Raw genomic sequence first — 18,162 nt, 5'->3', positions numbered from 1 at the left:
AATTTGCAGCTTGAAATGCTGAGTAAGATCTAAGAATGCCAGAATTTTGCAACTGTTATCACGGACTACATTAAGCTATGATATTACAATGCTTCATTTAAAGCATAGTGTCTGGTTTCCCATAGTTTCTTTTGTGAAGAAATTGATTTTCATTAGATAATTCAAGATATCTTATGAAGGTAAAACACACGTAAAGGAAACTTGAGCTATTTCTTATAAATTGTTCCATGAGCCCAGTGGATGTCATACTTTATTTCATCACATATTATATGTGCGCTATAGTTGGTGTCTCACCCCAAAAGTATCATTTCAAAAAAAAAAATCTTCATGAGACCAGAGGGCTGACTCAGTCGGGGAGGGGGGAGGTTTTTTTTTTTTGCATAAAAATCTTTAGTTGAGTTCAGTCCCCAGAAGCCAGGTTAAAAACTGTATGGGTGGTGTACATTTGTAATCCCAGTACTTCTACAGTGTGATGGGGGACAGAGCTAGGAGAATCATCCAGAAGGTTGAAGATCAGCTGGCCTAGAATAAGCTGATGGGAACAAGAGTGGCCCTGCTTCAACACTTGGGAGGTTGCTAACTGACCCCTGAATGACTCCCACCTCCACACATGTGCTGTGACACATGCCACGCCCTGGCTGCTCTCCGGCTCTGCTGCTCACACAATAAGCAAAATAAAACTTGAGAAATATTTTGTAGTCAGCAAAATTTTCAAAACATTGCTCTCTGTCTTCAAAAACATACTTCCCTAAGGCAGTTAAGGAGGGATTTACAGATTAACAGCAGCACGTGGAAGCAGCAGTAGCTACAGATAGCTTTTGTTGAGAACTTAGTGTGGGTCAGGCCTCTGATACTTGGAGATTTACTCTTAGCCGCTAAAGCTCTGCAAAGTAGGCTCTGCGATCTTATTTAAAAGCGGGCCTCAGAATTTTACTGACTTGCTAGGGGTCACATAGCAAGAACATAAACTGAAATCTAAAAGTCCATGTCTTTAAAACCTGGTCTTTTATCCCAAACTAGACTTTAAAGACTGTCCAAGTTCCTGACTGTCCGCAAGTGTTGGTTTCCTCAACAGTAAAATCGAGAGAATGAACTGTTATCTTGCAGGGTTACTCTGAAGGTTAGAAATGCCCAGTGCCAAAGTGCACACAATAGGCATTTCAACTATTGTGTTGAAACATTGATGAGTGCATGGGGGCATTTAATGAGCAGAGGGAGACCCGAGATCGCTTTAAAGGCATTGGGGAGCTAAAAAGTTGGATCTACATACAGCTTCAGCTGTCTTAGGAGCTGGCCCTTTCCCTTCCAGGATACAGTGACCGAATGAAGCTCTGAGCGACAGGCAGGGGGCAGGGGCCTGACTCCAGCTCGGGCAACCTCTGCAGGGAGTAGGGAGAGAGGCGGGGAACTGGGAGGGGCGTTCCAATCCTAGTCGACAGAGGACTGCAGGTGCTAGGCAGAGTTGGTGTAGGTGGGTTCCGGAGCCCAGCAAGGGAGGGGAGGAGGCTGGGGCGGGACGGGAGGCGGGTGGGGGAGAGAGGGAGGCGGGGCTCGGGGCCAGAGAGGCTGTCCTTAGACAGCTCTTCCCATGCCGGGCAGTTTGCTGCATCTGGAGGAGCTCTCTGGAGAATCTCCAACCTCAGAGCGGGCCTTCTTCTACCGTAAGTACCTACAAATGAGCGCATAGTCCAGTGGCTGAAGATTAATTACTGGCTACAAAATCCTAAACAAAACCCCGAAAGACCCCCCTGCTGTGATTAATCGCCGTAAATCAAACTGCTCCCCACTCTTTCCCCCCACCTCCTTCATCCCTGCCTCTCTCCTTCTTTCCCCCGATCCGAGCTCCGCCTCAATGAGAACCTCTGGGCAATGTGGATATCCCCCCTTTCCTTTCTCAGTCTTCCCTCCAAACCCTAAGCAACGCTTGTACCCAGCACCCCGCGGAGCCCAACCCTTTTGATTGCTGGAGCCCTTAAAGCTACGAAAGGGGCTAGCCTTTAGATATTTTGTACATATCACTCTCGAAAGCACTGCGGCGCTGCCTAATAGTGGGGAAAGTGCTTGGGGTAGAGTACAAGGGGACCGTTAAAAAAAATAGCCTCAACTGCCTAAGTTGGGGGTGGGGTGAAAGGGCAAAATGGGCGTGGCCAGATTTGAACCTCAAAGGTTGTTCCCAAGTTCCCTGAGCATAAAATTCATCATCTTGGATGAAATGATATGGTACAATTCTGTTTTGTTTTGTTTTGTTTTGTTTTAATAATTGAGGAGTGGTCAGCCATGCTGAGAAATTCAGCTTTTCTGACCCCACTCCAGTTACCAAGAAACAAGACCCAGATGTCCATGTGGTAAGGCTGGATCAGGCTGGATCATGCTGGATCCTCAGAGGGCATTCCCTGGGTACAATCCCAGGTTGAACTCTTTCCTTGGCAAAGAATCTAGCTTCCCCCAATAGATCCTGGCCCCGTGCCCCAAGGGGAAACAGCAACAGGGTGGTGTCCAAGCTTTGACCTGGCATCGAGAAAATTGGGGACAAGGGGTTCTAGGGATTGGGATGGGAAGAGTTTCATTATGGTCTTATGCCAAATTATAACCCTTTCTGAAAAATGAGACAAAATACACCTGTTTACAAGAAACGGACACAGCATGCTGGGCACTATACACTCATTTCCATGATCGAAAATAATAATACCAGAAACACATTAACAGATAAAGAAAAGTTCAGAGACTGTAAATTAAGCACCCTTCAACACAAAAACATGAAAATCAGGGCCCAGCTCTTCTTGAATCTTCGCAGTGTCAACCTGTTATGTACCGCCCAGGCGTTTTGAAAACGAATCTTTCTACTTCTCCATTTCACTCACTGTTAGCCTGTTAGCGTTAGACCATGTTAGAGGCTGCTGGTCTGCGATAAGTTTAGAAAAAGTCATTCTCTTTTCCTCTTGTGGGAGCTGCATCTACCTCACCCTACTGAGGTAAGATCAAATAGCTGAAGGCAGACGGCAGACGGCAGACGGGATTTTGTACTATGAGTAGAGGTCTCAGGGAGGAGAATTCTCCCAAGTTTGTGCTGTGAGGATACACCTTCCCTAGGTGGAGAGGGGAGAGAAGAAAGACGATCCACCTCATGTATATGGAATACATATGGTTGGGAATGACTCCTGGAAAAATGGAAAAACCTCTCTGAAATCAAATATCTCTTCTCTGTTCCTTCAAATTCGAACAGTTCCACTTTCTCCAGGGGTAGTGAAAAAAGCTGCTTAGAAGCTAAGGGCAAGTTCTAAGAGGGATCTAATTCATACTTTCATTAACTATGTGGAAGCAGCTGGATTAACTAACACATACTCAAGATAGGGTATTAAGCTTTGGAGGTAAGGGATAAGGGTGCATTGTAAGCACTCCTTACAAGGGAAAGTCTTTATGATGAAGTAGGAGGTATGACAGGGAATGAGGAAGGGATCAGGAGAGATACTGGCTCTGGCTATTTGAGTGTCAGCCTTGGACAGAAAAAGAAACGTTAATTTTTATTTAGTATTTTCACTTTCAGCAAATTTTGTATCCTCCCTAAACGCCATTTGCCCCAGCCACAAAATGGCAGCAGTGGTAATGTGGTAATAATGTCTTTTTATTAAGCTGTTGGGTGCCTCAGATGCGTGTGTGAGCGCATGCTTGCACATGCTGTGTGTGACTAGTACAGCAGTGCACATGTCTAATTAAAAATCTCAAAAGGTGCGTCCACTTCCCCCACTCAGTAGGATTTCTTTAGGCTCGTTTAAGGTCACCTTCTGTGCCTTAGAAATCTCAGGGACAAATAAACATTTCAACAAAAATAATGTCTTGGATCCCAGGGAAAGATCTTGAGTAGAGAGCCTGGGAAGGGAAGAAAAGTGACAGACAAGTGGCCTTATTAACAAGCTAGTGGAATGTAAGGTTGTCATGAGTAATGCAGAGATCACACCGCAACTTGAAAGAGCAGAACTAGACCCTGGGCAAGAAAATGTCTTCTTTTAGATTCTACTACCTTTTAAGAAGAAGCAAAGCCTTCAAGACTTGAAATACACATCCTGCACCAGAGGGCCCATAGGCCGGGACAGGCTAGAGTGACAGCCATGATGCTTCGGACCTTCACTCTTTTGCTCCTTTGCATTTGTAAGTACAAGGAAGGGATGAGAAGCAACAACAATGATCCTCTTAGAGAGGCTGTTGTGAGCAGACTCCTGGGGGACTTGGGGAGTTTGTTGAGGTTGGAGGGGGGCAATGTTGAAAAGTAGACTTTCCCTTACCATTCTCTTTTCAGGGCTCAATCGGGGTATGACTTCAATGGGTAAGTGTCTTCCAGTCTGGAATTCTAAGGTACTGGCCTGTCTGTATAGCTTTGAGCTACCCAAGAAAAGCTACTTGGGAATCAAATCATCTTCCATTATGACTTGATTTCCTGAGAAATATGCAGAGCGTTCTCCTGCTTTAGAAGGAAGCCTATACCCCTGCTCAGTTGGATACCTGGAACAAATGCCCCTGGTACTCCTCTCCCAAACCCATCCAGGAACAGACACTCCCACTTCCACAAGAAGGCAGAAGTCAGCCTCTGGGCGGGTTAGAGTTAATTTTAAGGTGTGTTGTGGGGTGGAGAGGGCTGAGTGCTAATATCTTTCTGATTTTGGGGAATAGCAGCAGTGGAGTCTCAACCAGAGCTATGGATAGAGTCCAACTACCCCCAGGCCCCTTGGGAGAACATCACACTTTGGTGCAAAAGCCCCTCTCGGGTATCCAGCAAGTTCCTGCTGCTGAAGGATAACACACAGATGACCTGGATTCATCCTCCTTACAAGACCTTCCAAGTTTCATTCTTCATAGGTGCCCTTACTGAGTCCAATACAGGTCTTTATCGATGCTGCTACTGGAATGAGAAAGGCTGGTCGAAGCCCAGTAAAATTCTAGAGCTAGAAGCACCAGGTGAGATGGCAAGACTAAATACTCAAGAATATTCTCCTACTCTTAGCACTTAAAATCACCATCCCAGGGAAGGTTTTGTTGAAGTGATTCATTTACCTCAAATGTATGCATATATGTGCGTCACAGATAACAAATAAGTGCCTACTCCTTAACAGACAATGCATGTAGAGGACGCAGCTCTGGAAGGGTGGGGCAAGGAAAAGTTGTTCAGGGAAGGCTCATCTAAAGCCTATCTCACCTCTCCTGCTATCTAGGCAGCACCTCCCATTCTCTAACTCATATCAGTTCATTCTGTTTTATTTTCCAGGCCAACTCCCTAAACCTATCTTCTGGATCCAGGCAGAGACCCCCCCTTTTCCTGGATGCAATGTTAATATTCTCTGCCATGGATGGCTTCAGGATTTGGTATTTATGCTGTTTAAAGAGGGATACACAGAGCCCATAGATTACCAAGTCCCAACTGGGACAATGGCCATCTTCTCCATTGACAACTTGGCACCTGAGAATGAAGGCATTTACATCTGCCGCACCCATATCCAGATGCTCCCCACTCTGTGGTCAGAGCCCAGCAACCCCCTAAAGTTGGTGGTAGCAGGTGGGTGTGCCCATGGCTGCTGGCATCTGACAATTGTTATCCCAGGGATCATGGCTGGTTGAGCAAAAGTTTGTCATATTACTTGCCTTAGCCAGTTTCTAGGCCCTTCAAAGTCAATGAGGTAGAGTTTTTTGACATTTTCCTGAGCTACAAATTAGAATCATACATGCTTTAAAGCAGATAATCCTTTCGCTTGCTCGTGAGCCTCCCCAGCTGCTCAGCAACTTCATCTTATCATGGTTTTACTGTCCTGTACTTGTTGATCACCATTCATTCATTCATCCCATATTTATTGAGCACCTAATATGTGCCAGGCATTGCCAGTACAGTCTTAAAATTGACTTATTAAAAGGTTCAGTGTATTTTCAATGGTTTATTTAAGAATGCAAAACAGACTGAATCACTGTGCCCATTGATGTAAAACAATCAAAAGAAATAAGAAAAAAGGCAACAGATTCCTTCACCCCATATCACTAGAGCCAGTAAAGGCAGCACCAAGCTCTAAACACAGAAGACAACCCCCCAAAGGTCCAACTCCTAGAAAAACACACTCCAGCTTCAACTCCTCCATCCCATGCCCTGGATGATTCCAAACAAAGTTGTCTACATTTATGTAGTTTCTACTGCAAGCAAAATAGATCTAGGGAAATTGTGATGCTGCAGAAAGTACCCCTGATTTCTAGTTCCACCCGTGACACTGCTTCCCTGTGTGATGTTGAACAAGTCATGTCACTTCTCTGTACTTTTGTTTTCCCCATTCTAACACAGGATAACAGTACCTGTCCAATCTTTTGTACAATGTCACTCTGTGATTCAATTTCATGATCTGAAAAATTGCTATGAGAGTAATGCCTACCTCACAGGGTTGTTGTGAGGATTTGCCTAAATAACATGTATAGTGCCTGGCACATAAGTTCTCAATAAATGGTAGTTAATAATTTTATTAGTATAGCTTTTTCTTGAGGATCAAAATACAAAGGACGGTTTACCCTGTGTATATGGATGCTTGTGGTACACACACCCTTTCACCATAGTTCCCCACTAACACACATTTCAGCAATTAACGTTAACCAGGGTTTCCACTTCTCTGTTAATTTTAGGATGGTAGGAATTTTATATTATTGACACTCAACAGAACTAGACTGCCATGTTTCGTGACACATCCAAAAAGCTCCCATGAGTATAGGACAGAGCTGAGCCTTCCATAATAGATGAGCTATATAGCTGGGATTTGAGTTGGGATAAAATGGAGTCATGTGAAGCTAAAGTTTAATAGTACAGCCATATTAGAAAAACAATCCATAGAAATAAGGGTGGACCCCATTACCGGATTTCATTGGCTTACTGAGTTATTACCCAAATCTCCCTATTGACCTCCTCCAACTTCATGCTGCAAATGTTGGAAGTAGGCTCCTAAAGCAAGACTAATGTGTTCATATGCTCTTATCAATATTTCAGTGAAAGTTATGCTCTACAAGATGGAATCAAAGTCATTTTTAGAGGTGTAGATTTTCTGTCTGTGGGAGGAACTATATTTGTCATTTTAGAGACCTGAAGATACAGGGAATCGTGGATGTAGACAGTCCTCTGAGGCAAGCACCTATACCTGGATGAGCTCACAGTGGAGTTAGTAGAGTAGGATGGAGGGAGGGGGCTATAAGAGAACTTACCCCTGATTCTATACATGAAGAGGCATAAATCTAAGGCAAGAGAAGGAAGGAAGCCTACATCCCAATTACTGTTTTTGTCCAAAGAAACTAGGAGAATAAACACAGATAAGAAAAAAAAAAACTAGCCAAACTGTATCTTAAGGGTCTCTTCCCTTTCTAGGTCTCTACCCCAAACCAACTCTGACAGCCCATCCTGGGCCCATCCTGGCACCAGGAGAAAGCCTGAGTCTCAGGTGCCAAGGGCCAATATATGGAATGACGTTTGCTTTAATGAGGTTGGAAGACTTGAAGAAACCATATTACTACAAGAAGCCAATAAAAAATGAGGCATATTTCTACTTCCAGGCTCTGAAGACACAGGATACAGGGCACTACCTCTGTTTTTACTATGATGGGTCATACAGGGGCTCACTGCTTAGTGATATCCTGAAAATCTGGGTGACTGGTAAGACATGGGTATGCTATGGAATAGGTTATAAAGCTTCTTCTGACTCCCTCTCCCATCCTTTACTCAATCACTCAGCCAGGGCTAGTGGTGGTGGTCAGGAACAGAATTTGTGGACCACACTGGGGGATTTGCAAAGTTCAAACTAGAAGACAGAGGAAGGAGATAGCCCTAAGTATTAGAAGCAGTAGAGAGTTTTACCATTGGCTATTTGTATTTTGGGTTTCATCCTAGACACTTTTCCCAAGACCTGGCTACTTGTTCAGCCCAGCCCTGTGATTCAAATGGGTCAAAACGTGAGCCTGAGATGTGGAGGACTGATGGATGGAGTGGGTCTTGCACTCCATAAGAAGGGAGAAGAAAAGCCCCTTCAGTTTCTGGATGCCACCAGCAACACTGGCAACAATTCATTCTTCCTAAAGAATGTGACCTACAGGGATGCTGGCATCTATAGCTGCCACTATTATCTTACCTGGAAGACTTCCATTAAGATGGCGACATACAACACTGTGGAGCTGATTGTTGTAGGCAAGTGATCCTAACTGGCTTTAATTTTACTGTTACATATTTGCTTTTATCATTATTAGAGTGCTCTAATGAGGGAGGTTTTAGTGGCTCCTGCACTTTCCTAGAGGTACAAGCTAATGAGAAAACACTAGGAATATGGCGTAGGACTTTATTTCCTTCAGGAACCTTCTCTCTCGTGAGATTGACCTTAAGTCTTATCTCTCAGCATGACACAGCCCCACTGTGAGTCATGAAAAAATTAAAATTAATTTCCTTCAAGCCAGGGAGTGTTAACAGGTATGAGCTCTTCCAGATTGAAATTAAGAGGCAGTAGTCTTTAGAGAACCATGGAGAGGGGAAAAGAACTCTAAACACACAAAGTCTGAAGTCACTGACCAAATGTAAGTGAAAAGAGAGAATCCCAAATGGGGAGCTGTGAATCATTTGGCCTGGCAGAGGGTGCTGACTCAGTGTCATTTCTAACTGTGGTCTCTGGATTGGTTTCAGATAAGCCCCCCAAACCCTCCCTTTCAGCTTGGCCCAGTTCCGTGTTCAAAGTAGGAAAGACCATCACCCTTCAGTGCCGAGTATCTCATCCAGTTCTTGAATTTTCTTTGGAATGGGAAGAAACAACAACATTCCAAAAATTCTCAGTAGACGGAGACTTCATCATCACTAACATTGAAGGGCAAGGCACGGGTACCTACAGTTGCAGCTATCGTATTGAGTCACACGCTAACATCTGGTCACATCGCAGTGAGCCTCTCAAGTTGGTGGGGCCAGCAGGTGAGAAGATAACTTCCCATACGAGTATACTCGATATCCTGGGATTCTAAAACAATGCCCAGAAATATATGGGAAAGGGAGTAAGGGGTTGGAAATCAGGACCCGTGAACCTAGGCATGCTTTCCTTGGGTGTGCTACAATAACTCAAAGGAGTGGCCAGAATATTTTGAAGACTCCTTCCTATTCTCCAAGAACAGATGCTTGCTCTGTGACCGGCTCCCCTCCCCCACCATGACATTATCTGTCTGACCTCATCCCATCAAGGTTTCTGCTTCTGATCTCCTCTAGTCACAGGCTTCCTCCCCTGGAATTCCATTCTGAATGAAGCTATCAGGGTGTCCTTAACGGTGCAGTTTCTTTCCTTGCTGTTGCTAGTGCTGTGGCTACAATGGAAGTGTCGGAGACTGAGACTCAGGTAACTGTCTTTGCTCAGCTGTTGTTGCCCCGGCTAGCTGACTGTGTGCAGAATGGGTCAGTCTCCAGTTATAGTAAGCATAAGGACGCATTCTTAGGTTTCTCCTCAGCATCTAGACTTACAAGTCAAGGCATGCTCATTCCATCTGTTTTTCACCTCACGGAAGGGTCATTACCCAAGTGGAGTCATGTATAGGTTTCTGGGGCTAGAAGAATAATCAGAAGCATGTTCCCTAACCACTACACCTCCTACAGTGCCCTCATTTCCTCTTAAACAGCTTTGTCCACAAGACATTACAGATATCTTCCCTATTGATATGGTGTGAACATGCTTATAAGAAGCCGTGCTGTTTTATCTTCTGGCTTGCTAGCTAATTCCAATCCTATTTTTTCAACATTACCCCTCACATTCAAGGGCTAGAGGGAATATTTTAGTCCACTCTAGGTTCCTTACAAACAAGTTTTTCTGTTACTCTTGATTCCTGCTGTCTGTGCAGAGCACACTTAGGGTAGAGTTTTAAGCTAGTTAGGCATTTGATAAGACAATAAATGGAATCAGAGGATCAGATTGTTTCCTCTAGCCAGAAAATACAGCCCACACGATCCTACTGCCATTTCTTTACATTCTCCTTTGGACCATTGATTTCTGTTCCTAATCCCCATGGTTTTCTAAGGTTATCCAGTTGGCAATGAAAAGAGAAATGACCGTTCTTAATTGAGTAGAAATCTTACTTTGCCTACTTCCTTCCACCCCCAGCTTCTGGATATACCTCTCTGTCACCTTTGTGTGTCTGGGAAAGATAATACACAAGGAAAGATCACTGTGACTCTGTGTGTCTGTGTTTTCCAATAGGATCTGAGGGATAGTGTGCCAAGGCAACAAGTGGTTTCTGGGAGAAAAAAAAAACATCCTTGGAGTTTTCAAACAGTGTTCCAGGAGGTCAATTTTTATGCCCTTAGATCTGCCCTAAATTTCATATGCTTTAGGCTAAGCTCCTAGTGGGATTATCCTACTCCAAGAATCAAGCATCAAGGAATAAGACCAGAATCTAGATTTCATAGAAAGCAACTTGAAAAGTTGTTTTCCTGACCAGAAAAAGGCTGAGGATAGTCACTGTTTCCTAAGGCAAACAAAATTGTCAGTTGAATTTTGGCTTTATACCTCCTCATTGTCCAGGAGGCAGAGCCCAGCAACAGGGCTACAGATTTGTAGTCACAATCTATGTAGTGGAGGGATCACCCGCTCTCTGACAAGCTAGCTCAGGACTGACAGGCAGTCTTCTGGTAATTCATCAAGGCTACCTAGGGAACCCTTCCATAACAAAGGCAGGTGAGACAGGTCAGTCTGAAGACCAATACTACCATAGGGACAACTACTTCCAAACTTAAACTTGATGACTGAGAAACACTCAAGGTTGCTCTTTCCACCCCAACATGCAACCGCCGGGAGCTGCTGAGCTTCAGGGGTTCTGAGAACTGGAGATACAAAAGCACTTTCCCACCTGACATCTCATTTGCAGCAGCAACCTTATCAAGAGCCATGGAAAGCTAATATATAATACAAACTGGGGGTGGGGGGCAGACATGAGGGGCATACAGTGCAAGGGGTTTGTAGGCAGCTAGGCCCTCAAGAAGAAGTCATCAGTGTCAGAAAAGATTATGTCCCATTATCCTGGTTATACCCAATCCCTATTGGGTAGAGAATAAGCCAATGACATAAATTGCCGCCCCCTTCTCTCCGCCCTCCCCCTAATCCCAGCAACTCCTCTCATCTTTTTTTTTCTGGTCTCACTAGAGAAGCCTGGTTGTTGGGAACAGCTCAAGGGGTTGCCATGCTCGTCATACTCATAGCTCTTCTTTGCTGTGGTGAGTACAAAGGTGGAACAGGGGTCTGGGCAGCAGGCTGGGGCAGGGTCAGTCTTGGTGAACAGGGAGCGGAACCTGACAAGGGTTTCTTTTGCAGGGCTGTGCAATGGGGCATTGACAGAGGAGATTGGTGAGTTTTTTCCTGCTCCAGACTGGGACATTCCTCTCTGGAGATCCGAAATAACTACAGAGTGTCAGTGTCAGTGCCCAGGGAGTGACTGGTTGGGAGGGAAGGACAGCCAGGAAGGGGCACTTGTTAAAGCTACTGGCAACGTTCAGTCTCCAACTTTGTCTTTCTGCCTGTAAAAATTTCCTTCAGGCTCCTGCACTTTTGTGAGGCTCAGCTGAGACAGCAGCTCCCTTTCCCCAGAACCTGGAGAAAGAAGCAAAATAGGAAATAAAGGCTTCTGATTGAAGGGGAGGGGGCGTGTGATCTGGGTAGGGGCTTTAAGAGAAAGGAAAGGAGGGAGGAGGAATACCAAGAGAATGGCTTTATTAACTTTGCTGTTTCTAGAAATCATCATGCCAACCCCTAAACCTGAACTGTGGGCAGAGACGAACTTCCCTCAGGCCCCGTGGAAGAACGTAACCCTCTGGTGCAGAAGCCCTTCTGGCTCAACTAAGGAGTTTGTGCTACTAAAGGACGGGACTGGGTGGATTGCAACTCGCCCGGCCTCAGAGCAGGTCCGGGCTGCCTTCCCCCTTGGCGCCCTGACCCAAAGCCACACCGGGAGTTACCATTGCCATTCATGGGAGGAGATGGCTGTGTCGGAGCCTAGTGAAGCACTTGAACTAGTGGGGACAGGTAAGAGAAAGCTGAGGGTCCTCCCGGAGTGCCCCTGGAACTCCTGTGCTGCTGAGAGTAGATGGTGGGGGAGGGGTGAGGGAAAAAGTAAGAGGAAACAGACTGAGGAACTCAGGGATACATTTCGGTTTGTTTGTAGAGAAAGTAACTGAGCGTCCCATCCTCGGCACTTCCAAACTTTTGATCCCTCGCCATCACGCTTTGTTTTCTAGACATCCTTCCCAAACCTGTCATTTCGGCTTCCCTTCCAATCCGGGGCCAGGAACTGCAGATCCGATGTAAAGGATGGCTGGAAGGCTTGGGGTTTGCTCTGTATAAGATGGGAGAGCAGGAACCTGTCCAGCAACTCGGTGCTGTTGGGAGAGAAGCCTTCTTTACAATTCAAAGAATGGAGGATAAAGAGGAGGGCAATTACAGCTGCCGCACACATACTGAAAAGCAGCCCTTCAAGTGGTCTGAGCCCAGTGCTCCCCTGGAGCTTGTCATAAAAGGTAGAGCTGAAGAGAGTGTGTGGAGGAGGAGGGGCGGGAAAGTTCGTGATAGACACTCCTATGTCCACCACAAACTTTGCTGCTGGTACTAGGAGCCTGTGTCCAATCTTAGAGCCAGGCAGGCGTGGCTCTGGGAGTGCCAGGGCCTCTGGCTGCACGATATTAATAGCATAATTGTTATTAATAGCTTGAGTTTGTGGAGGGTGATTTAATTTTCTGATTATTTCCCCATCGATTATCTCCTTTAATTATAGAGGGAATCTTGAAGTGAGGTGAAGCAGCTACCATTTTCTTCTTTTACCCCGATGGGCAAATTAAGGCTCCAAACTATGAGTCACAAAGAAAGTTTAGTCTTTCAATATACTCCTTTGCCTAGTCAGTGACAGTGAGGATTTCTCTGGAGGCAATGAGGGAGAGGAGTGAGGGATCCCTCTAAAAACAAACAAATAAACAAACAAAATCATCAATGCATATATGTCTGAATGAAACACGTATATCAGACTGCTTCCTAAAACCATTGTTTGTTGTATTTGCTTCTTATTTTTTTGATTTGGGTTTGTAATGTTTTCTTTTTCTTTTCTAGAACTGTACCCCAAGCCTTTCTTCAAGACATGGGCTAGCCCCGTGGTCACTCCTGGTTCTAGAGTGACTTTCAATTGCTCCACCTCCCGGGAACACATGAGTTTTATTCTTTACAAGGATGGCAATGAAATTGCATCCAGTGACCCAGTCTGGGGAAACCCAGGAACCAGCACAGCACACTTTCTGATCATTTCAGTGGGCATTGGTGATGGAGGAAACTATAGCTGCCGTTATTATGACTTTTCCATCTGGTCTGAGCCCAGCGACCCCGTGGAGCTTATTGTGACAGGTTAGGGAAGGGAAGTCTTCATGGGGGGAATACTGACCCAAGAGAGTGGAAGGACTGCCAGTAAGAGGAAAGGACACTCTAAAGGACACTGAGAATGTTCTTAGGACAGTGTTTGGCATATGGCAATAAACTGTCCATGTAGGACAGCTGCTCATGTTACTATCGTCACAAGAAAAAAAAAAAAAACAACAACAAAGGAGTGGGGCAGGCCAGTAATTTACTTCTGAAGAAAGAGGTGAGGAAGATAGGGGTGTTCAATCCAAGAACAAAACTCAAGTTGCCTTTTGGAGCTAATCCTTTTAGGGTTGGCCTTGAGCTTTGGGTTGAATATCTGCCTTTTCCTAAGCTGTCAGGGATTGGTGGCTGGATAGCCCTCAGAGAATAGGAGAAAACCTTGAAATGTCAGGTACATGTTATACAGCCATGACAAATGATCATATCAAAGGGTGTTTAATGTCATAGGAAAGGATTCACAATATAAACATATCAGATGCTTTATCCCTTCATGCACTGGGGTCTCAATTACATAAATACCCTCAGCTCAGGGACATAGTCGTGTGTTAAAATATAAGAGGAAAACTAGGTAAGGAATAGTTATATTTGAGTTGGTAAAATTATGTTTTCTTCATTAGTTTTTTATTGCATTTTCTAATTTTCTGCAATAAACATATATCATCTCCTATAACAAAATTATAAAAGCTATTTGCAAAGTGTGGGGAGCAGTCTTCTCTTATATTATAATCTTTTTCATTTTAGAATTCTACCCCAAACCCACTCTCCTGGCACAGCCAGGCCCTGTGGTGCTTCCTGGGAAGAATGTGACCCTGCGCTGTCAAGGAATTTTCCAGGGCATGAGGTTTGCCCTCTTACAGGAGGGTGCTCATGCTCCCTTACAGTTTCAGAGTGCCTCGGGGACCTCCGTTGACTTCCTCCTCCACACTGTTGGAGCAGAGGACTTTGGGAACTACAGCTGTGTCTACTATGAGACAACCATGTCCAACAGGGGCTCATATCTTAGTACCCCCCTTATGATCTGGGTGACTGGTAAGGACAGACAAAACATGGGGCTGGGATATGGTCGATTGAGCAGGGTCTGTGGGGGTTAATGTCTCCTAAAACTGTAGGGCAAATTATGGAGGGGGTTCAAAGCAAAGCACTTATCATGGAGGACAGCTAACAAGGTTGTATACTCATATCTCACCCATCTTTGTTCTCTGTCTAGACACATTCCCCAGACCATGGTTGTCTGCTGAGCCTAGTTCTGTGGTCACCATGGGGCAGAATGTTACTCTATGGTGCCAAGGACCAGTCCATGGAGTTGGGTACATTCTGCACAAAGAAGGAGAAGCCACTTCAATGCAGCTTTGGGATTCCACTAGCAATGAAGGGGCATTCCCTATCATCAATATATCTGGTGCTAGCATAGGACGTTATAGCTGCTGTTACCACCCTGACTGGATGAGCCCTATCAAGATACAGCCTAGCAACACTCTGGAACTCATAGTCACTGGTAAGGGGATGAAACAATGGAATGGGTGTTGTAGTGTAGATATGATTAGATTCACTGGTTCATGGAAGATATTTTTTAAGAACTCATATAGAGGCAAACAGTAGTCTCACCTCTTTATTTATGAGATAATAGGGGAGGTCATGGAGGAATAAACTTTAAAATGGCTGACCTCTGACCAGCAGTTAATTTCTTGTAGGTTTACTCCCTAAGCCCAGCCTGTTAGTCCAGCCTGGTCCCATGGTAGTCCCCGGAGAAAACATGACTTTTCAATGTCAAGGAGAACTGCCAGATTCGACATTTGTCCTGTTGAAGGAGGGGACACAACAGCCCATAGAACAACAGAGGCCAAGTGGGTACAGAGCTGACTTCTGGATGCCAGTGGTGAGGGATCAAGATTCTGGTGTTTACAGCTGTGTTTATTATCTGGATTCTGCTCCCCTTGTGGCTTCTAATCACAGCAACTCTCTAGAGATCTGGGTGACCGGTAGGTTCTGAAACCCAAGAAAGCCTTTAGATTCTGTAGTTTTTAGGCGTTCTAGAGGTTACAAATAGTACAAGAATTGGTGGACTTTAAGGTCACTTCTTTTAACTCTGTATTCTCGGTTTGGTTACAGATAAGCCCCCTAAACCCTCTCTGTCAGCGTGGCCCAGCACTGTGTTCAAACTAGGAAAGGATATCACCCTTCAGTGCCGAGGACCCCTGCCAGGAGTTGAATTCGTGCTAGAACACGATGGAGAAGAGGCCCCCCAACAGTTCTCAGAGGATGGAGATTTTGTTATCGGCAACATGGAAGGGAAAGGCATTGGAAACTACAGTTGCAGCTATCGGCTGCAGGCTTACCCTGACATCTGGTCAGAGCCCAGCGACTCCCTGGAGCTGGTTGGAGCCGCAGGTGAGTGGGTAATGCTTCCAGGAACGTTCCTGTTTTCATGCTACTGGGATCTCAAGAACAGTCTCCACAGAGATAAAGCAAAATAGGAGACAGCAAGGGTGTGGAGTTGGAGCCCTCAAGTATATCATACCTCTTATAAAGATGAGGAGAAAAATCAGACGTCGTGTTCACTTAGAGGTACTGAGTGACCCAGCCTATTCTCCTTGCACCTTGACTGGTCATTTCTTCCACAGCTCAATGCATGGCTTGCATGCGGCTCTGGGGAGGCAAGAGCGAGAGGACAACATAATATTTAGAGAAACACTGATGTGCGAAGCTACAATTCTGATTTTTTGATATACCACAGGGCCTGTTGCTCAAGAGTGCACTGTGGGTAACATTGTCCGAAGTACCCTGATTGTGGTGGTTGTGGTAGCCTTGGGGATAGTGCTAGCCATAGAGTGGAAGAAGTGGCCTCGACTTCGGACTAGGTAAATACTCACTCAGCTCAGCTCAGTTCCAGAAATGGAGTGCTGCTGGAAAAGCCATGATCCAGTTACTTTTCTGGCCTCTGAGTCCTGCTCTACAATTTGTTATCAAGACCCTTTCCCATTAGTTTTGTATCTTTTCCTTTGTACAGGGGCTCTGAGACAGATGGGAGAGACCAGACCATAGTCCTTGAAGAGTGTAACCAAGATGGAGAACCCGGCACTGCCACCAATTCTCCTTCATCTGCTTTGCAGGGTGTCTCAGTGGAACAAACAGTCCCAATATAATTACCCTCTCCTTTACAAGAGCTTTCCTCTTCTGTCTTTTACCTGCAGAGACCTGAGAATCCCACTTGTTTACCCTGGAATTCCACAGCATTTACTGCTTCTTGACCTCTAACCACCTGAGTTGGGTCAAGAGGGTTCTGGGAGTGACAAGTTCTACCAGGTCAAGCTGTTTCCTTTATCTCTATAACTCCTCACCATACTGATTTACTGGTGCATGCGATTCTGTTTAAAATGTCTTCTTCTGAATAAAGAGACTATTCACTATTTAACTGCAAACCAGACCATGGTAGTGGTCTTTTATTTTTGTTTGTTCTATTTTGCACTACGCTAGCAGAAATGATAAAGGAAACTTAGTACAGAAAGCAGTTCAAGGATTGGGTGCAGGAGGAGGGCAGGAGGACTTCCAAATAGCAGTTCACCGCTTAGTTTAAGTTATGGACACTGAACATGATGCCCTTCTGCCCTTTCATCCTGTCCCTGAATGACAAGGTTCTGTTCAAGTTAAACATGAGGAGAACAAACATTGAAGACACACTATTTTTTTACTCTGTTACTTGTAGGCCCATATATATAAGAACTCTTATACAGAGGTCTGGCCCTATATAGAACTTTTAAACTGGCCAAGTATGTCTTGTGACACTTATCAGCAACCACAATAATAATTGTGAATAATTAATACAAATTGATATTTCATTCCCTGTAAAGAAAGTTCAGTCTCTCCAAAGATCTGATCTCTAGTAGTGCAATCGCTGGAAGTAAGCAAGCAGTTATCAGGTTTGGTGTTTATCAGGGGATCTTTGAATGTCCATTCCTAGGACTCAAATTGGAATTGTCTCTTACTTTTAGTGGTTGATCCTTTTCCTGCATCAAAACCCACTTTGCTTCATGGATGGGAATTTAACATATATTAGACATGTTTGATGGGGTGGGGGGATTACCTACTTCCTTGTTTAAGACCTCAGAAGAATTGAGCTCTGGGTCCTACAGGAGGTTATGAGCCCTTCACACACCAAAAGAACCCTAAAGGAACCCTAAAGTTCCTTGCCTCCCAGTACTGTGAAATAACAAATACTGTTCCATAGAACAATATACAAGGGTTGAGCACACAGTGAATTATTTAACCTGGGGTACAATAAAGTTTATAAAGTAACTCTTATATCCTTACATTAGGAAGCTTATCTATCCTAGAAGTTAATGAAAAAGAATGCATCCCATTTCCCTTAATCCTGAAGAATGAAACACACTGTGTATTATAGGCTAATTTGTATTAAGCTCTGTGGAATGTAGAAGTACAAAGTCCCACTCTGATTTCCATTTGATGAGATTCTATTAGTTGCTTGTACTAATTTCTTATAGTGTTTCTAAAAATTGCATTTGAAAAGTGCCTTTGCATTTGAATCCAGCCAAACCTAATTGTTGCTTTGTGCTGAACATTACTCTCTGCCCTCAAACTCTACATCCTTAACCCTCAGTCTAGCGGTGCCTTTTGAACACTGGAAATAGGCCAGTCCTCAGTCCTTGGTTTTAGGATAAAAAAGTCCTTTGATGGTGCCCAGTTATGTTTTCTGTTCTTTGGGTGTTTCAAAGTATTTGTTGTCAAGGTT

The 18,162-nt window shown here is 44.6% G+C and overlaps 1 protein-coding gene across 15 annotated transcripts; it reads left to right on the top strand.

Moving 5' to 3' along the window:
* The first annotated feature begins 1,396 nt into the window (after positions 1 to 1,396).
* On the top strand, positions 1,397 to 16,834 carry Igsf1 (immunoglobulin superfamily, member 1). Of its 15 annotated transcripts, none has more exons than XM_063279962.1 (21): positions 1,397 to 1,471; positions 1,600 to 1,661; positions 4,009 to 4,146; positions 4,295 to 4,321; positions 4,669 to 4,950; positions 5,258 to 5,545; positions 7,376 to 7,660; positions 7,895 to 8,188; positions 8,702 to 8,953; positions 9,242 to 9,368; positions 11,163 to 11,233; positions 11,331 to 11,363; positions 11,748 to 12,038; positions 12,251 to 12,529; positions 13,113 to 13,400; positions 14,157 to 14,444; positions 14,623 to 14,910; positions 15,107 to 15,394; positions 15,525 to 15,803; positions 16,150 to 16,273; positions 16,423 to 16,834. In XM_063279962.1, exons 3-21 carry the CDS (start codon positions 4,107 to 4,109, stop codon positions 16,556 to 16,558), a joined length of 3,960 nt encoding a protein of 1,319 aa, XP_063136032.1. In that variant the 5' UTR covers positions 1,397 to 1,471; positions 1,600 to 1,661; positions 4,009 to 4,106; the 3' UTR covers positions 16,559 to 16,834. The 15 variants fall into 15 exon arrangements, with proteins under 15 accessions (XP_063136032.1, XP_063136029.1, XP_063136030.1 ...); XM_063279959.1 differs by having other exon boundaries at positions 8,675 to 8,953; XM_063279960.1 differs by having other exon boundaries at positions 4,666 to 4,950.
* The last annotated feature ends 1,328 nt before the right edge of the window (positions 16,835 to 18,162 follow it).

The sequence above is a fragment of the Rattus norvegicus genome, chromosome X, assembly GCF_036323735.1.
Source record: "Rattus norvegicus strain BN/NHsdMcwi chromosome X, GRCr8, whole genome shotgun sequence".
Lineage (NCBI taxonomy): Eukaryota > Metazoa > Chordata > Mammalia > Rodentia > Muridae > Rattus > Rattus norvegicus.
This window is presented reverse-complemented; position numbering and strand designations above follow the sequence as displayed.

Bases quoted from the DNA above. Each gene is read 5' to 3' on its own strand.
- Igsf1 (XM_006257557.4), top strand. From the start codon at position 4,107: ATGATGCTTCGGACCTTCACTCTTTTGCTCCTTTGCATTT. The intron at 4,951-5,257 runs GTGAGATGGCAA...TTTATTTTCCAG, and splicing joins TCTAGAGCTAGAAGCACCAG to GCCAACTCCCTAAACCTATC. The intron at 7,661-7,894 runs GTAAGACATGGG...GTTTCATCCTAG, and splicing joins CCTGAAAATCTGGGTGACTG to ACACTTTTCCCAAGACCTGG.